At 47.6% G+C, this 20,189-nt stretch overlaps 1 protein-coding gene across 1 annotated transcript in view; it reads right to left on the reverse strand.

The window, feature by feature from the left end:
• BCR (BCR activator of RhoGEF and GTPase) overlaps nucleotides 1-20,189 on the reverse strand; it is a 131,186-nt gene that overhangs the window by 51,286 nt on the left and 59,711 nt on the right. Inside the window, exons 2-5 of the mRNA XM_034790606.1 lie at nucleotides 17,740-17,924; nucleotides 6,585-6,689; nucleotides 5,855-6,040; nucleotides 479-586 (exon numbers count right to left, since the gene is read on the reverse strand). Of these exons, the coding sequence (XP_034646497.1) occupies nucleotides 479-586; nucleotides 5,855-6,040; nucleotides 6,585-6,689; nucleotides 17,740-17,924 (584 nt within the window). The remainder of the gene's footprint in view (nucleotides 1-478; nucleotides 587-5,854; nucleotides 6,041-6,584; nucleotides 6,690-17,739; nucleotides 17,925-20,189) is intronic.

Genomic DNA, 20,189 nt, shown 5'->3' on the forward strand with positions numbered 1-20,189 from the left:
CCGGTTTGAGAGCCTGGGAGGGAGGGGGAGACTCCAAGTGGCCGCGGCGCGGGCGCCACTTCTCCCCCTCCCTCCCAGGCTCCCAAGCCTGGGAGGGAGGGGGAACAGCGGCGCATGAAACGGCCGCTCGGGATCTCCCCCTCCCTCCCAGGCTTGAGAGCCTGGGAGGGAGGGCGAGTAGCGGCGTGCGAATCAGCTGTTTCGCGCGCTGTGGCAGCGGCAGCGGTGGTGAGCTAGGGCGGCCGGGGCACATTTTTAGGGGCGGCATTCTGGCACCGGCCAGGCCGCCCCTAAAAATGTGCCACCCCAAGCACCAGCTTGTTTTGCTGGTGCCTAGAGCCGGCCCTGCTCACAGCTCCTCCAGTCCCAGCCTCTCCGAGGAGCGATGGCTGCAAAGGCACTCGGAGACTGCACAGGAGCGACATCGCAGTGTATTAATCAGCTCCGGGCGGCGTGTGTCTGAACATCATGACATTACCTCGGAAATTTCAGCAAACTGAGCATTGGCCTGGCAGCATTTCTCTGCCGTCTCCATGGCAACCTCATAGTTATCCACGAAGGCCCTGTACACTCCCAGCTGGCTGGCCTGCAGGAATCAAAACAAAGCAAAGTAAACACCAGGGAGGGGGATGGCTTGGGACAGCTGCTGGTGGGAGTCTGAATAACCAGGGAAGAGGCTGATTTACACCAATCCAAAGAAACTCAGGCTGCTCTGAACAGGAAGTGCCCCTCCCTCCTGTGGATTCTCCCCCACTGGAACAGGTGCTCCTGGTGTGGTGGCTCCTTTAACCGGCAGAAGTTAATTTGCTAGCCTGGGAGGATGACAAATCATTATTACCATCGCCTAGTTTTTCCCTTCTAAACTGCCAGATTAGCATCTATTAATATTTTAGCTCATGGATGAAACTTTGCAGGAGCTGTTGGCTGTTTGCCATGAAATATGAATCAGACAGGAGTGATTCAGGCCTATAGCACGAACGTGACCCCAATGAGCTACTCGTTTGCTTCTGTGCATCTGCTGAAGCTGTTAAAACAAACCCAGATATTACCCAAGACATATTACCCCATGCAGACATTATCTAAAGCCACATGGTTGAAGCATTAAGGACAGCAGTGCTGAAGAGTCGAATACAATACACACAGTACAGAACGACTGCTGGAAGGCCTGGACGGCAATGCGGGATTTTGCAACAGCAGAATGTGTGGTGGACCCTGATAAAGATACAGCAAGCCTTGGATCCTGTAATGAGCCATTATTAATCACTAGGTCTTAGCACTGATCCTGTTTGCTGATTTCTAAACAGCAGTCATGTTCATGCCAGACAGCGTAAGATCCAGCCGGGAAATCCCTGGGCAAATTCCAAGCATGTCTGAACTCTAAAGTAACCTTTGTGTTGCAGACACATGCAGCTGTGCTATAAACACCTCGGCAGTTCAAATGGGCTTCCCAGCGTACAATCAGAAAAACACCAACAGAAGGAGCACTGAAGGACGCTACTGAAAAGGAGAGGAGGGTATTTTCAATCCTTCACTTACCCTATGACTACCGTGTGTCCACTGCCAGCACTGACAGTATTCCCTACTGTGACTGCTGCTGAGAGACTGGGACCGGAGGAGCGGAGAACTTCCCCACAGCCAGTGATCCTACACCATTCTAGAGAGAATCCAGCTCGGAGACCCTCCTTCTAACGTAGCTGTGAGCGTCCCCCACAAACAGTACTTCTGCATCATTCCCTACACTGCCTCCCGCAGGAGAGCCTGGCACTAGAGTAGCTTCCCAGTACCTCTGTGCATCTTTCCCTACACAGTTTATTTAAGTAATGGTAGCTTGAGAAACGGTGAGCTGCCTCCTAAAGTGATTTTCCACAGAGAGACGAGGGAACGAATTTCAGCCCCGCTGTACAATGGCACAGCTCCTACTGAAATCAGTGGCAACTGTGCACGGATGCCAGGGATGGTCTGGCCCCAGGCCTGCAGAAAGCATATGATCCATCGCTAGCACTGTTGTACCACCACCCCCAAACGACCAGTAATCCTGACCGTAGTCTCTGCTGGGAGATTTATAACATTTCAATTTTGGAATCACATCCTAGCCGCCATCTCTAGGACATAAGTGCTTTGATTTCTCCATTAGTGCAAGGGCTCTTCTTTCCCTACCACACCTGAATAGAGTCGGTCCAAAAAATCATCAAGACATTTTTGGATGAAAAATGCCTTTTTGAGCCAAATAAACGTTTTCACAGAAAATTCTTATTTTGGTTAAAATTTTCCCATTTTTCTATGAAAAACTGGAAACAATTTTTTTTTTGGTAAAACAATTTGGTTTTTGGTAAAAATCATTTTTCTGTTGTTGAAAAATGAAGAAGTTTAACTTAAAAAAAATGTTTTTTTGAGACACAATTTCAGTTTTTCATTAAAAATCCAAACATTTTAAAGCTCTCCAATATATTTTCAGAATATTTCACCCCGTTCTACTCTTGACAGCTGGTGCTTTCTCTCCCCCAGCTGACTAGGTGGGATAATACAGCTACCTTAACGGTTTCTGTTAGCAGAAACTCACTGCAGAGAGTGCCACAATATGCAAGATTCCAGAGTCTCCTTGGTGTATTGCCTTCAGTTTCAATCTAGGGTTCTTTATTTTACAGTTTAAATAAAAAGAATAAACCAGTACTTGGTCCTGCTAGTGAAGGCAGCTGGACTGGATGACCTTTCGGGGTCCCTTCCAGTTCTAGGAGATAGGTATGGGGGGGAAGGGATAGCTCAGTGGTTTGAGCATTGGCCTGCTAAACCTAGGGTTGTGAGTTCAATCCTTGAGGGGGCCATTAGGGATTGGGGGCAAAAACTGGGGATTGGTCCTGCTTTGAGCAGGGGTTGGACTAGATGACCTCCTGAGGTCCTTTCCAACCCTGATATTCTATGAATGCCACCAGTGCTCTGAGTACAATTATCAAGACTCCAAACTATCACCATAATCCTACCTCATGGTATGGCCACATGCAAAAAGTCTGCTCAAAGGACCTGATATGCGTCCTGACTGACCATGCGCTAATGTCCGGTATTTCAGCACTCTCTCTCTCGTCGAGATGGTTTTAACTGCCTGCTAAGAATGGTTTGGCTCTGTCCAGTACAGCAAAACGCTCAGTTTGTCAGAGAAAATAGTGGAATAAAGTGACTGTTGCAGTATCTGTCAGACCACTGCACGGAATCACCAGAGCTGAAATAGCTAAGCAAGCCCAGAGCTCCCTGGGATGTTCACTCCGCATCGCTGAGTTATTGCTACACTAGGGAAAGCTGCTCCCAACACAGATCCAACATAGCTTGCCAATTCTGTTACAAACACAAAAGGGTCAGGGGAACAGAAAAAGAGTATCATGGATGCCAGGTACATGGGATCTGTACGGCACGGCCTTAAACTCAGGCCAGAGTAGCAATACAGCAAGTCAAAGCTTGCTGGGACAAGCCAGCTATGGTAATTCATCTGAAGAGCTCTCCCTCAGCTAGTAGCATTATTTCCGCTACCCTCTCAAGGCAGTTTATCAAGCATCATTTGATTGCAGCACTCTTCCTGCATCTCAGCTTTAGCAAGCGGCTCAGCCCTTGTGAGCTAATCTCTGAGCCCCGCATACCATGTCCATGACCTATCTGCAAAGGCACCAACCAATCTCCTCCTGACTGAAATACACCAGCAGTGAAAGGCAGCTTCTTGCGGTTTTGTCTTGAGCTGCTGGAGGGCACATAAAATATTGTCCCCCTGTCTCAAGTCAACAGGGAAGGGAGCTGGTGCATTGCCACACAGATGTTAACAATTAAGTGACCCTGGTGAACTGCACTCTCCATCCAATAAGCTACTCAGTGGAATGTCTCCCCAACTCAGGGAATCAGAGACACCTAAGGAATGTGAAGATTCTTTTCTTTTTAGAAAAGAAAATGAAGCTCCCGTAATCCTTTGCTTTCTGCACACTATAGGGGAGGGGCTAGAGGGATGCCTTTTGAATGCAGACAATCAGGTATATCTGGCTTGGGAACCTCTAGGTCATCTTCAGGCTCTGTAAATTGCTTTATTCTCATCTGTTGTGTTCTGCACACGGAGGTCTTTTGTTGAACTTTGCTAGGGGAACTCTCAGCACCAGACTGAAAAAACACATCCACCATCACAGCAAAGGGAATAGCAGAAGCACAGGGAGAGGAGGGTGGAATATCAAAGCACGAGGTAACAACAACAGTGCAGATGGAGCGAAGCAAAACGGATAGGAGGCCGCGAGGGGAGGGGTGGAACAGAGCAGCAACAAGTGGAAATGCACATAAACACACACACCAGTTTCCTTTTTCAAACATCTGAAACTAATTCATTTCTCTGGCCAAGTGAGAGCAGCAGTGCCCCAAGGCAATGCCTAAAAGAAACAAACAATCATCTGATAACGGCTTGGGTTATACTAGCTCCAAGAGAGGACTGGCTGCCAGAGCAGAGACAAAGGAAGGATTTGAGATGCTAATTCCTAATAAGGGGCCTTCTGTGTGCACAACCTAAGCAGCTACCTGTAGTTTTGACCTTGGCTATGGTTATAGTGAAAGAACATGGTTATTCCCCGTGAGGCTGCCTCGCTCTACTGCCCCCAGACCTGTGGCAGATGAGCACAGACAGCAGGAACGGTTCAAGGAGGAAGAAACACCACCAAGGTCCTAGCAGCTGATCTGGCAGTCTAGTGCAGAGCTGGCAGAGTGTTAGCTGTCTGTTAATACAGGGTGAGCAAGGGTCTACTGATGGAGGAGTAAGATCTCATTAGTTTTGTCAATATCATCACTGGCATGGTCAGGCTGGGCACATGGATTTTGTGCCTGGGCTAGTAAGTTTTAATTAGAATTTTGCAAATGCTAGTGAAATGCACTACCACATGTGCTGAGGGGGTCAGCAGGGGATGTGGATGCAGCAGATGATGTTTTGGTTCTCCATTTGTACAGAGCAATGTGGTCAGGGTCTGTGACTGGGGCTCCTAGGTGCTATAACAACACACGTAATAAATAATAGTAGTAAGTCTCTAGGATGAGAGAACACACTTCCTGTCCCTCTGTAGTAATCCCTGTAGCTTGCTCTGGAACAGGACTAGCAGGCTCCAAAGGAAATCATGTTCAAACAGGCTGGATGGTCAGGTATGACACAGGATGTTTGAGGACAGAACTGCAGGGTTCTGAGAGCTGCTTGGAAGTCCTCCACCACAATGGTTCCAACCTCCAAGGCAGCATATGAATCATACTGAGTAATTGCACAGCCAATGCACCACTAGCATCTAATTCACTCCTATGCAGTGTCACGGGATATTTTATACAAGAAGTGAAATATGAAACTGAACTCTATTCTATGTGCCTCCAAAGGGCTCCGACAGTCTCTCTCTCTCTCTCTCTCTCTCAAGTGTCAGGATGCCATGCCAGCCTCCTTGGTAACTGAATGATCAGCAAGTGACACACTGCAGGCTTTGTGGGGAGCTCTAAAGTCTTCTGGAAGATGGACTGTGTTTGTAATATTGGTGGGATCATGATGTAGCCTCTAAGCACAAAACTGCCGGCCTAGTTATGACCCCTCCACAGTGGAAAGACGAATTTAAAATTCTACCACCTCATCCAGCCATGGACCTCCACACACCAGAGCCATGCAAAGGAATGAATGAGAGTCTCAGACACGCCTATTTAAGCTGCACTGAGGTTAAAGGAACAGGAGTACTTGTGGCACCTTAGAGACTAACAAATTTAGTCTCTAAGGTGCCACAAGGACTCCTGTTCTTTTTGCGGATACAGACTAACACGGCTGCTACTCTGAAACCTGAGGTTAAAGGAGCGTTGGTGGTGGCAGCTCACTCACCAGTTTCTGGAAGAGGTCTCCGACACGCTGCTGGTGACTCCACTGCTGGACGCGGGGAAAGAGCCCGTCATAGAACTCTTTGTGGATCTCATACAGCTCAGGCACTTTGAAGAAAATAGTCTCAATCTGCTGACTGGTCAGTACAGGCTGAGAAGTGGTGGCAGCAGCCTTCAAAGGCTTCATGGGCTAAACATAGAATCGCGGAGATTGTTACTACACGCACCAAGTAAACTTGTCTTTGTCGTCATGTTCTAATTCCTCCTCCCTATTCTGTTACATGATGTTCCCACTGACACTTCAGTGACTCTCTAAACACTAGACTGTACCAATTCTCTCCTTGGGGTAGTTCAGCAACTCCCAGTTCACAGATTTTCCCAGGATAGGAATGCTGAAATTACAGTCCCTGAGCCCCTTGTTTTGTCCCCTTAATCTCTATTCCACTAGCTGGCGGGTAGCAGGTGTAGTAGTTAAAGCAGGAGGACTAGAAGTCAGGGCTCCTGGGTTCTATTCCGAGCTCTGCCAATGACTCCCTGTGTAACCTAGGACAAGTCCCTTTGCTTTTCTATGCCTCCATTTCTCCACCTACAAAATGAGGATAACAATTACCTACATTTCACCAGGTCACTGTGAGACGGTCAGTGTTTGTGAAGCTCTTGGAAATCTTTGAATTAAAATTGCTCTGGAAATGTGAAGATTATCATTAAATCTGGTGTCTGTGACAAGTGCTTACCAGCAGCAGAGCCTCTAGGTGGCTCAGGTAGGTTTCCTCACTGGCTAGGATTCCAGACAGGACCCATTTTCTCATCTCCAAGCCCTTCTCCAAATCTGGCTCACTCTACAGAGAAAGAAGATGAAAGGAAAGGAGTGGGGAGCATTATTCAGCCTAGAAAATATGACCTCAGGGCAAACTAAATTTATTGTATTTAGTTATAGATTAATAAAGAATGTGACACTCACTCAGCTTCTGGGCACACGTACAAAGATAAAAATAATATACAGAGTTTATTTACCCAGTAACTTAGAAACGTAATGATAATTCTCCATGAGCTTGACTAATAATTGTGTGTGTCACTGGACACCCCTCCCCACCCCAGAAGTCTGGGGTTTCCACAAGATGACTGCTTGTTTCTTTTCTGCCATTCGCTAAGGTAGTTCTCACGCACCAACTTGCCCCAGTGGTTATTCTTTTAACAGGTCTATTTTATTTAGCGGGTAGGATAATCTGCACTACTTGGTTGGGATCTCAGTGCTGATTCTCTAAATGGGTTTTTCTTATCTGGATTACATGCAACATTAGTACTTTCACAGAGACAACCCAAAAGCGAAAATGCAAAGACAAGAGAAAGACAGGAAAAAAGAATTCAGAGTCATGTGGGTAATAATAAAGGCTAGAGACAGATATTATGGAGAGCTGGTAACTAGAGCTGGGCAACATTTTTGCGACGTACAGTAAATTCATCAAAAAAATGCAGTTTGGGGGCAACCAAAACTAACTGCAAATTCGGCAAATATTTTCAGCCAAATAAAATGAGGGGGAAAAAAATCAAAACAGTTCATTTCAAAATGTCATTTCAGTCACATTTTTTCAGTTTTTCATCAGAGTGAGAAAACCCCAGAAAATTCTATTGATTTTTTTCAGTTCAGACACCAAATCGAAAAAAAAATCAATTATTTACTCAGTTCTAGAGGTAACCTCTTCAGTTAAAGTGTCTATTATAAAACCTCATTTTAGCAACTCTATAAAACTGTGACTTGGAAACTTCATTTGGCCTGAAAACAGCCAGATTTTAATCTCAAAGGCAAAAGGGAGCAATTCTACAAAGTTTGAAGAAAAAGAGTCCAACGGTTACAATACAGTTCATTAGAAATGTCCATCTATTTGAAATTCTGTTTTACATTTCCTGGTCTCCCTCTAACGCAAAACACTGCTTCCTACAACCAGCGCCGGCTCTGGCTTTTTGGCCGCCCCAAGCAAAAAAAAAACCTGAAGGGCAGCAGGAGCCAGGGTGCAGGGGGACTCCCTGCGCTGCAGATGTGCCCCGGCTAGCGGGGGGAGGGGGAGGGAGCGGGAGAGGGAGAGAGAGAGAAGGGGGGCGGCTAGGGCTTCAGCAGGGCGCTGCCACGCGGCCCCGCCGCCTGCCGGGAGGGCTCTGCACTGCTCTGGTCGGCTGGGAGGGAAGGATGCGGGCTGCCCTGCCGGGCTTGCTGCAGGGCACTCCCGTCCTCCGCGCCGCCACCCCTTACAGGGCGGCCGGAGCGGAACACTACCAAAAAAAAAGCGGCCGTGCCGCCCTAGGATTTGGCGGAATGCCGTCTCCTACAAGCTGCCACCCCAAGCACCAGCTTGCTCGGCTGGTGCCTGGAGCCGGTCCTGCCTACAACCCTTTCCAGCACTCATACAGTCAAATCTCCTTGAAAACAGGAGCATTGTTTAGAAGAGTCATTATGGTGGCTGTGCATGGATAGTTTGGGAATCAGTCCTGCCCCAGTGAATATCAGAAGGGTTTTGGCTGTTCATGTCAGTGGGAACAGGATTGGGATCTAGGTGAATATGACAGTAGGCTGCATGCTATTGGCTGAACATGAGTCTTTTCCATATCTGAAAGCTAACAGAGCTCTCCTTTAGCTGGGAGACCCTGGTTTTGGGCTCTGGAGATACATGTGATTTATTATGGAGAGAGGGTAGCCTCTCCATCGTAAAGTTTGCAGCAACAGTCTCATTATGATGTTGTTTTGAGCCCACATGCAACTCCGAGAAAGAGAGATGGATCCTCTTTTGGGGTTAAGCCTCAGCAACAACAACAACAACAACAACATTTTTTAGCACTCTTATTAAATTGTGTAAGCACTGTTTGAGAGTGAAAGACCTTAAAATGGCTCCTCTCTGGTAGTTCTGCAGTGTGTCAAATATCGCAACACCTCGTGAAAGGAAACGGTAGATGGAAGCTGCTCTAAAGAAACAGGTAAAAACTATACACAAGCCAGCTAAGATATGGAAGAGGAAAGCACTTGAGTTTGCATCCTCCTTTCAGTGAAATTCTTAGAGACACAATGTATTTTGCCATCTTGAAAGGGAGTTTCCGGGGAGCTCAGGCATTTGTAATCCAGCAGACAGTTTAAGCTTCAAGGAAAACACCAGTGATTAGGCACAGCATCTTTAAGTGTGTGTGTGTGTGTGTGTGTGTGTGTGTGTGTGTGTGTACCACTGCCCTCTACTTTACATAATCAGAACTGCTCATCTATTTTATGATTATTAAATATCACTCGTAACAGGAATGCCTAGGAGCCCTGCCCTGGACCACAGCTCCATTGGGCTAGGCACAGTACAAACACAGAGCAAAAACATAGGCCTAAAACTTTTAACAGATTTCCTTCAACTCAAGGGGAAGGAGCCAGGGCACTTTGATGATCAGAGCTCTCTCCTGGCTGTAGCTGCGAAATGCCCAGTGGCCCAGATCTGTGATACAAGGCCAGGCATGAAGCTCCTGGACGGCCAAGGATTTGTTGCAATGTTTACAAATAACGTCACAAAAAACGTTAAAAACCCATCACCACTTCAACCTCCCTCCTGCTGCAAATGGTGGGATTGGTACCTTACTGATATGGCACTGTCATTCTCATCAGCAGGCCCTGCCTGATGACAGTGTAGGACCGTGAGGAACAGGCCCAATCTGTAAACACGGAATTGCAAAGCTGCGGAACAGGAGCGATATAATGAATTTTGTATAGACAGACAGAGTCCGATTCGGATGAGTCCTTTAAATCTCTTTTAAGTTAACCCAAAAAATATTGCTATAGATTTACTGTCACCCAGTTTCTCTTCCAGCTCTAGAAGCCCCTGTTTTCCCATTCATAGGAATTGGCTCCGATTTCTAACAATCCCTACTGGGTATTCTCAGATGGTAAAGATGGAAGCTCCTGGTTTGACTCTTAAAATTTCTTATATACATATTAAAATTAACATTTCTATATAATTTCTTATATATATATATATTATAAATATATATTTAATAAAAGATTTTACTCCTCAGAGGTTCAAACATCTCTCCCAGGACTCTGCCGTGGCTGGCCTCCCCAAGGCCATCAGATGGAGAGGTCACCTCTGAAAGGCTTTGCAGTGGTTTTTAATCCCTTTTATGTAACCAGCTTCAAGTGTGATGCTGGAGACTTCAGTTCTATCCAGCCCAAGTGGCCTGGCTGCCTCAGGCTGCAGTGCGGCAGCTGCATGAGGAAACCCCAGGGGAGTTGAACCTACAGCCTCAGAGCACATTAAAGGTTTCCAGGGCAGTATCTGAAAATTACACACGGATTCCTAGAGCTCATTCAGATGATCTGCTGCTGCTTCTCCCACTGCTGTCAGGGATCAATAAGACACCACGTTTCTTCTGCCTGGGTTATGCTGCTGCTCAACACTTCCCTCCTGAGAATGGATGATCCAATGCACATTTCCTGCTTTGATAGTTTTATCTGGTACCTTACTGAGTGGGCAGCTCTCGCCACCAGAAGCGCATCAGGATCCAGCACCAGGACCTCTTCACCCTCCAAGGGGGACTGCATCCTCCACTCTTTATATCCCGCTCAGGGAAATGTACTCTGGGCCCAGGAAAGTCATGGAGAATTTGGCACCAGACTTCAGCAGGTGCAGGAACAGGGAGTTAGTTTCAATCATCCAACTGCCGTCTCCTTTCCCATCTGCAGAACTGGAAATGGTCTCACCCTCTCATCAGTGGTGAGTCAAAGTGGTGAGCAGGTGTGGGCAAGGAGGCCACGCCCTTCTCCCCCACTGAAGCAAAGAGGCAGAGCAGGGAGGTGCACACCAATTCCAAGAGCACTCACTGCTCCGCCTGGTGCTTCTAACAAACAAGGGGAGTGCCCCAGGGACCAGAGCTTCACTCCTTGCCGTGCTTCTGCAGTCCAGGTAGAGAAAGAAGTGGAATGCCGAGCACATACACCTGGAAAAACAGCCCCGTCGCACATGGGGGAGAAGAACATCTGCTAGGACTAGGAACTCCTCCACTCGCATGGAGAAGGAACTCCGAGTCTGAGCACACCCAGCTGTTGCACAGCGCGGTGGGAAGTAGGCCCTACATTTACCAAATTAACACTGGCCAAGCGGCAGCACTCCTACAAGACGAAAGTGGGGAGTCATCAGCAGGGTGCAGGAGCAGCGCATGGCGGAAAGCAATATATTCCCTGCCTGACCTGGGGAGGGGTGGATGCTGGGCTTCCTCTCAGGCTGGCTTGGCCCGTTTTTCACTTGTAGGTGTCCAGCAAGCATCCTGATTCTATCCCATCCCCAACCCTTTCCTCCCCTTCCTCTCGAACCCTCCTCCCCCACCTCCCCTCAGCTACCCTCCTCCACAAATTTAAAAATAAATGCATCTCGTAAGAGCATCTCGTGGCAGCAGCCAGAGCCCATCTGTCAATCGTGAGAGCTCTCTCTGTGAAGCTTTGCACCAAGTCAGCTCTGAAGCTTGTTGTAATCAGTGCTCTCTGCTCCTGCTCTCCCCGAGCTGCAGGCAGAACATGGAGGAGGGAGAGGGAGCACTGATTAGAACAAGAGCTTCAGGAGCATGGGTTGCCAGCAGCACTATTCACAGGCTGGTGTTTCCTCCACAGCTGGACTGTGCATTCAGCTCTCCTGGGGATTTCAAAGCTGATACGTTGGGTCGCTGCCATTGGTGCAATCCTGCAACCTGAATCCAGGCCAGTCTGAGTGGTTAAAAGTGCTGGATATTATACACGCTGCGTACACTGGCCCAGGGCCAGAGCTGTTTCGAATGTGTTTACAACTTGTCAGTCTAAGTACTTTAGTTTACTAACCAGGTTGGCACTGCGTGTTATATTCAATTACTGCAAGCCTGGGATTCACCAGCTCCAAGGATTAGACAGATACAGCTCTTCCCAAATCTGTTTAAAGGACTCAGGGCTTTTTGGCTGTTGTTTAAATTAACAGTAATAATCGTTTTATTGTAAATGTTGGGAGCATACGGATTAAGAAATTGGAAACACGATGAATACGATTTTACAAAGCAGCCCCAGCTGGCATCTCCCTGTGAAGGGAAATGTTGCCTCTGAGTGGGTGTATTAAAGGGATCTTTAAATCTCTTCCCACCCTTTGGTACAATGTTTTCGGAAACCACGCAATTAGCATGTTCAAAGGAGAAGTTTCCAGTAAGGATGGCTCTGAGTCTCAGAGAGGCTGGCAGCCTTCAAAGGGGAAAAATTATTAAGTATGATTTTTAAAATGGTAAATATCTTTGGAGGCTTCTGTTTAATAGGCTGGAGGTGTCTCATTGTCTGGGAGATGTTAAACAGGGAAGGATTCTGTAACCAGGCCAGCCCGGCTTCATGCAATGAGGGCTGGGTGGGAGCAGGGAGAGAAGCCAACATTATTTATAACATCAATGCTGTGTGTGCCAGCTATTCTCAGGAAGGGCTTGTACATCCAGGCAAAGCCATTAAACAGCAGAGAGAAAGAAAGAATCGGAGAGGGAAAGAGTGTGGGGGATGGAGGGGATAACAGAAAGTGAAGACAGGAGAGAGATCACAAACAAAACTCGGAAGGAGACATAGCAAGACAAGGAGAAGGAACGAAAAGGTCTGAGGGGAAATGACAGAATGAAACAGGGAGAAAGTGGGAGGGGGCAGATTTGGAGGTGCTGGGAAAAGATGTGCAGACAGAGCCAGAGCAAAGCCATAGGGCTGTTCTGGGGACAAGATCCTCTGAGGTGCTGATGCAGTTTCAGAAGTCACCCTGGTTTTTCTTCCCTGACAGATCCTGTCAGCTGCATGCGCAAACCTGAGTAGGAGGTGCTGTGCCTGTCCCCTCCCTTCCCCTCCAACAAGGAACAAGGTCTGTAGGGAAAAAACTGGTGTGTTTTGCCCCAGGGGTGCCACAGTGGGAAGTAGAGTCAACAGTTGGGAGCAGATCAGGTGGGGTAGCTTGCCCCTCACTCCCTCACATTGCTGGAGGACATTCTCTGACTCTCAGGAAACGCCAGATAGGCGGGTGCAGGTCATCTTTCCAGTGACTGTCACCCAGAGAGCGTCTGCTTTGGTAATTTGCAATAAAGGACTTTTGTAAGCATGGGAGGCAGAGCTTTTCACACCAGTCAGAGGCCAGCTTTATAAAAGGGAGTTCCAATTCCTGACGCTACTAGTTTCCAGAACTCCAGCCCTGGTTATATTGGCAGGAGCAGTCAAAGTTCTGGATGATTTAAACACAGAAGTGTAGCCTTACACAGTAACTTCAGTGTTCTTCCTAGCGCTCACCCTCACCAGGCGCTGGGGAATTTAAAACCCTCTGCTTCCTGCTTGCGCTCAGGATTGATGAATCACAAAGCAGGAGAACAACGATAAACTATAGAGATTACATTTTTTTTTTTAATTAAAAGGACTATTTAAGGTCCCTAAGCATTCACAGAGAGGCAGGACTTTAAACACTTTGGGGTGGGGATTTTTAACCCCGCTAAGGCCTGAATCCAGGCCCTCTGCTTACTATTTATTATTTGCAGAGCAACAACAGTGCTAGGCACTTTGAGACAGGTGTGAGAACCCGAGAACCTAAAGGCTCAATGCACAAATGAAAGACGGGGTAGCAGACTGAATGGGAGGTAGTGAGATGGATCCAGAGCAAGCAAAGAGGGCTGATGGGGCAGCACTGTCTGCAGGTCTGAGTGACATTCTGGACTCCCCAAAGAGCACAGACGGTTACAAGAGCAGGCTGACACAGGTGCCCAGCAGAGGAACCGCAGAGATGTAGGCACCCGTGGAGAAAAAGGGATCTAAAAGCTGGTGCCTGGGGAAATTACCATAGGTGGATTGAAGCTGACAGCACTCTATCCAGGGGTTAAAGTCTAGCTCCCCCTACTTGGCTAAAGCCAAGGGAGGGGAGCTCCCCCTGCTCTGGAGGAAACCTGCTCCCCCAGAGCTGCTGCTCCTCTCTGGTTGGCAATGGGAGCAGCAGGAGGAGCTGGAGCCTGTGTAGCAGAGGCAGTGCTGGCCCATTGGAGGCCCTAAGCAGGAATATTCCCCCCCAACACATAATAAAAAGCAAAGAGGGGGTCCCCCTTCAACTGTTTGGGGTCTTAAGCAATTGCTTAGTCTGCTTATGCCTAGGAGCGGCTCTGCTGGCTAGGAGGCATCTGGGTCTTTCCCTGCCAGTGCGTGTTACCACGGCTGAAGCAGACCAGGGAAGAGGGGGCATCCCAGCCGAAGTCCCCATTCATGACCCAGCTTCCTCCTCCTACTGGGAAAGAAGGCCAGTTCTGACACTCCCACCCCTTGAAAGGGGAGAGAGAGAAATCATACAAGAGATTGGATTTGGCACAAAACTGATCTGAACATGCAAGAAATGGATATTTGTAATTTTTCTGGGGGCAGCACGCCTGCCCTCAACTCCGCATTGTCATTACATCCCTACATACGCTGCATTGCGGGAGCAGTTTGGATGGGGAACACCAGGGACGTGACCCAACCCAGCTCCACATGCTTCACGTGTCTGGCTGGGGCACTGCTTGGGGCCAGGAAGTTCCTACAGATAAATTTCTTCTCTTGTCCCTGTTCTTTCTCCTTGCTTCCTTCCCTCACCTCAAGAGGACGCAACATTCGCTCCATCGTAACAAGCCCCGCAATAGCCACCACCAAGACTGGGGAACTCCCCAACCCGATCCTGACCTGCTCTGAGCGCTATGCCTTCCTGTACCCGTCTTTCCAGCAACAAGCCCCCAGTTTGAATTCCAAGCTGTCAGAACTCTCCTTTAGTGACATGTGCCACTGACTGCCCCAGCACTCCTATATGCCCAGAGGTAAACTCCGTTTATGCGGACCTACTCCCAGCTACTAACTCCAGTTCCCACTCCCAAATACAAACGTAACCTCTCTATTATAGGCAAGGCTGGTAGAACTGCCTATTATTAAGGTTGCCCCACACTTCATATTATTATATCCTGTTTTCAACTTTGCCAGACTTCAACTATTTGGGCTGAAATTTTCAACACCACCTTTTCAGGCTGAAAATTTCCAAAAAGTTTCAGACAAAATGATTCAGCAGTTTCCAAGAATGAGGCTAGAAAAAAAAAAAAAAAATCTACATTGCTTTGCAATTTTTAAAAAAAAAAAAAAAAAAAAAAAGAAGATTCTGGTAACCTTTTCTTTTGAGAAGCTGCTCGGGTACTCCAATGTTCAGGAGCAGGGACTTGAAATTTGGCCGGGGAGATGGCCTTTGTGTCAGGGACGTGCCTTGTGCTGTTTCTGTCAAAATCCACCCAAATGTGGCCTTTGAAAAAAAATCTCAGTTCGCACCTGCCAGTAGAGATTTCTTAGAGTTTAGCAGCAAAAATCTCCAAAGATTCCATACACAAAGAACACGCTCTAATTCCTCACGCCGCTACTGCAGGCCAAACAGTGTGTGCACCATCTCCTCGCAGAAACTAAGCATGCTCCATTTCCAGTCCCCATAGCTCCTACATGTGACAGAACTGTGCATGCACGGTCCATTTCCTCACAGTTGCTCTGGGCTAGGGTGGGGCTGGGCACTGGGACTGAGAACAGAGCGTCTGTCTCTTCTGCGCTCTCTCAGGCAGCATGGAGGAGGAAGCCACCTGACTTGAATATAGATGAGACAGATCATGAGGCTGGGCATATGGAAAGGAATAGATTGGGCCAAGGAGCTAGAGGACACTGCCACTGGAGGGAGAAAAAAAACCCACCTGTGACTGGAAACTGGGGGAGAGTGGAGACGGAACTGGATGGGTAAATAGACTGAGAATTGGGGGACGGGGGGTGTCTGGAACCTGGTAGGCAAGAAGATTAGGACTGAAAGCTGGGGGAGATTGTGACGGACTGGGCAAGGAGACTGGGAGTGGGGGATGGGTAGGGGAGGCTGTTAGTGGCTGGACAAGGCGGATAGGACTGAGAACCAGTGAGAGAAACTGGGGGGACTGGAGAATTTGGAAAAGTCCCCCTAGACACCACTGACTGAATCAGGCAGAAGAACAAAGCAACTTATAGAGGAGAAAGCTCCTATTTACACACGATCTTCTGGTTTTCAGCGACTGTGGGAAAGGAAATCCAGGAGGTGCATGTGACAGCTTTACAGGCTTCTGGTCAAATAGGTTTTGTGCGCTTGCCTCAGTGCACCACCGTGGGCACGTTATCCTTTGTTACAGTGACACCTTTTCCAAAGCAGCTGCAAGCGCAACCACGATGACAAGTGGCTTTGCAACTTGCAGTAACAAGGGAATTAATGCGGCTGTAAAATATTGTAACAGGGTTGAAATTAACCTCGTAATCCCTGTGGCTGACACTTCCTCACGTGTGCTGGCACCAATATCTGAAGATTACTTACAGTGTAATCAGGGTCACTTTAAGGAGCTTTAATTGCAGCTCAGGGTCAGGAATCTGAGGTAGTGCTGGTGCCCCTCTCGTAGCAGTTTTACTGCGCTGGACAGGAACGAACCCTAATGAGCACAGCCATCCACTCATCTATGAAGCAACAGGCACAAGCAGATTTCCCCATACTCTATAACAAGCCACTTTGACGTCGGCGCCTGCAGCAAGTGGTCACTCCAGGAAGTAAAGGAACTCTACCACTGAGGCATGTTAGCACTCTTCCCATCAGAATGAAATGACCCAGATGCTCCAGCCGGATACTGCAGGGCTGTCCCAGGACTGCCCGTGCTGGGATTGTCTGTCACAGCCCCTCACATCCTTCTAGTTCCATTTTTGCTATCTTTCCCCCTCATATTTAATTTCTGTAATAAAGAGAACCAAGAACTCAAGTATGAATAGAAGCACCATTCCTGATGGATAATGCTGTAGCGACAGCGAGTGCAACAGGGGCCGGACGGGCTACGCTCAGCTCAGCTTTACCTATCCTCCTGAACAGGTGCTTGGGGAAGGATTGCAAATTGGCAGCTTTGAGGTAGGGGGTGGAGGGTGGGAACGCCTTTTGGAAAGTCGAGCTCTGCACCCAGAGTCACAGGACAGGGTGGAACTCCAGGCTGGGGAATTTTCCATTACTCCTCTTTGCCCAAGTCAATAACCCATTTTGATTTCTGATTATAAACATTACATTTGGAAGAAAACCCTCGCTGTCTGCAGCTGCATTTCATTTCTAGTGAGTCACATTGAGCTAACAGTTAAATTTGACTGAACTTGAGTTAATTACCCATTTAGTTATTGGGAGGGGGAGGGGGGATTATTAATTCTTTTAAGGTTAAAAAAATCTCCCTCCTGGAAGTGTTTACACATTGGCACAATGGATCCAGTCAGCTCTAAGGTCTATTGCAGGTGGTCACATGAGCAGCTACTGAGTGCACACAGTACATTTTTTAATCAAGAAGCATCTATTTCATATGCACCGTCACCACACTTCAGAGTTTAATCGCATGGCAATTTTAATCCCTGTTGTCCTCCAAGCTTCAAAACTTGACTTTACCTGTCAAAGTCTGAGAGTTACCTGAGCATACTTCACTCCCATCCAACCCCCTCCTGTTCCTCCCTCCCCCAATTTTTTTTGGTCACAAATCATAATTACCATGTACCCCCTCAGCATGTCTTTTTACAGTGTTTGGTCCAAGATCTTCTCTAAAAGCATCAGCTGGTATTTAGAGCTTGATTCTGCAGCCCTTATTCACTGAGTAATCTCATTGATTCAACAGGGTTACTGACTCACAGGAGTGAGGCTGAACAATTGGCCTTAAATTTGTACACCTGTTACACAGCCACGAAACATGGGATGAACACTTGAAAGCCACTTTTACCTTAAATGCTCCATTCCTAGCAGGTACCACTATCACATGTCAATCAGTCCTCTTTCCCATGCTAGTCACACACACACACACCTGATTCCATGCTCAAAGAGACTAAAAAGGACTCACTGATTTTGTGGACTCCAAAGACCCTGAGGAGAGAGTATCTCGGCTGCCCCGACTCTTGGAACTGAGATGGGGTGAGGAGGATGGAGAGTCATCAATGTAGGGCATCATGTCATGGTGTCGCCGCTGTTCTTCGGCACGGTCTGCATCATAGGCATAACTAGGTGGCGTTCCACTGAACGAAGCATCTGTAGAAAAAAAAGCTTAGCTTAAAAACAGAACTGTGAAGGAGATAAGCATAGGCCGAGTCCACTCCCTGCTCCCAACAAGGACATATGTCTTGTCAGTATTCAGCAAATCCACAATTATTGATAGAGAGATACAATACACTTAAGCCTGGGATGGAGCTGTAACAAACTCCCGCTTGTTAAGCGGACACCCTATTCCACTCATTATTAACTGTGGGAAATAAAGCCTTTTCTGATACCTAACATAAATTATTCTTTACTTAATGACAGTTCAATCCCTGGGTTTTGCCCTTATTGAATAATGTTAAATATTAATGCATTTGTGCTTAATGCATAAACTTTCTTTAAAATGTTAAAGAATTCCTAGCAAGGTTCTTGTGGGGTGCCCTCCATGAGTTGCCAATCCATGATTATATCTCTCAGTGCCTCATTTTCATAAGATGAGCATGATGGGTCAGGGCAATGAACCCCGTCCATTTAACACAATCAATATAGATGAGGCCTCCACGAACGTTAGCAATGATACAGACTTCATAAACTGACATACACTAGGATGGAAATCCAGGGTTTCTCCAGACCTCTCAGCAACAGGAAGACTAGGAAAGAAAGATCTTACGAGCAAAGCGAACAGCCATGCTGCTAAAAACAAACAACCGCAAAAGACCCCTTGGTGGATGTCCCTCCTCCTTAGATTCCTGATTCATTCATCAAGCATGGGGAGAGTGTGTCAACTTAACCATCATTTGGTGAAAAGCGAGTGAACCTCTGCAGAAAAGGCAGATGGGAGAACTGTTCTTTGCATCCTGTGCTGGAGGAGAACAGAAAGCTGCTATAAGTGGAGTGTGAAGGCTACATACTGAACACCTTGCCCAACATCTCTGGTGTAGCCTAGAAGTGAATAACTCTAGCTTTAGATACCGCACAGAAGACAGGTCCTTCTGTTTTGGGAGTATGAGGAGCCCAACTTAAGACTGTGCATTAAATACAGGCTGAAATACAAATAGGACTAAGTTGGACTCTTTTCCACAAAACTATTTAGGCTCTGCCAATGTAATGAGGACAAGCAGCTACCAAATATACCCAGCAATCCCCTGCAACCCCTGACCATGGTGATGTGTAAGCGTAACATTTTACAAACCACTTTCCTCCCTCAGAGACACCTCCACAGGCTCATCACCTCTGAGGTACCAATACATATATATCTCACAGGGCATCTGGGATGATCCTGAGCCCATAAAACTACACCCCTAAGCACCCATCCAAATTTCCCAGGACAGCTACCTCAAAAAAAGGACAATCCTGGGAAAACCTGGACAGGTGGCAACCTTACACCTCCAAAAAAGTGTGACTCACTCCAGCAAAGGATGCACACTTTGTGTGAGACACAGAATAAACCTTTAGAACTGAGGGGCTTGTTTGGGGTAGGGGAAGTGGGTCTGGGGGATTTATACAAATGATACACTTAAAACCCAACAAATCAACTGTAGAAGTGAACCTCTGTACTGTACCAAGCACCAGCCAGTTAAATAACTGCAGTGTCTGAGGCCTGGGCCTCTTAGGTCTTCACAGGCCCATGACAAAAGTTAGTTTAATAAAGCCTCAAGAGCCTTGAGCCACCAACACCCTTGTGGTGCCACCCTGAGTTCCCCAAGTTCCTGGAGTTTGCTAGACAGTGCAAGGACCACAGGAATGAAAAGTAAAAGCAAATACATGTTCTTTAGAAAGGGCCTTTGCATAGAGGCCTTCCAGAGTCCCCTGGTGCCCAAGCATATGACCCAGTGGAGTTGGTCTGGACAATGACTGCCAGGGAGGGAATTGCTGTTTGGTCACCCTATTCCTGATCCAACATACAAGTGTGAAAAATTGGGACGGGGCAGAGGGTAATAGGTGCCTATGTAAGCCAAAGCCCCAAATATTGGGACTGTCCCTATAAAATTGGGACATCTGGTTACCCTAATCAGGAAAGTCAGTGGGAGTTGAAGTCTCTTTTATCCGGTACTTCACCAACCGACAAGCTCTATAAACCGGCATTTCTGATCTGCACTGAAAGTCCGGTTTATAGTGTGCAGGGCTGGAGCGTGGGAGGGGCTGCGGGGAGCACTCTGGGAGTGAGTTTGGGTCTGGGAGGGGGCTTGAGAAGTTCAGGGTGCCAGAGGGGGGGGGGGGGAGGCACTCACCTCCGGCAGCTTCCCACAAGCAGCTCCCCGTCCTTGCTGTTGCTGGCGGAGGCGCGGCCAGGCGGCTCTGCAGACACACTGCTTCTGT

Source organism: Trachemys scripta, chromosome 15 (genome assembly GCF_013100865.1).
Source record: "Trachemys scripta elegans isolate TJP31775 chromosome 15, CAS_Tse_1.0, whole genome shotgun sequence".
Lineage (NCBI taxonomy): Eukaryota > Metazoa > Chordata > Testudines > Emydidae > Trachemys > Trachemys scripta.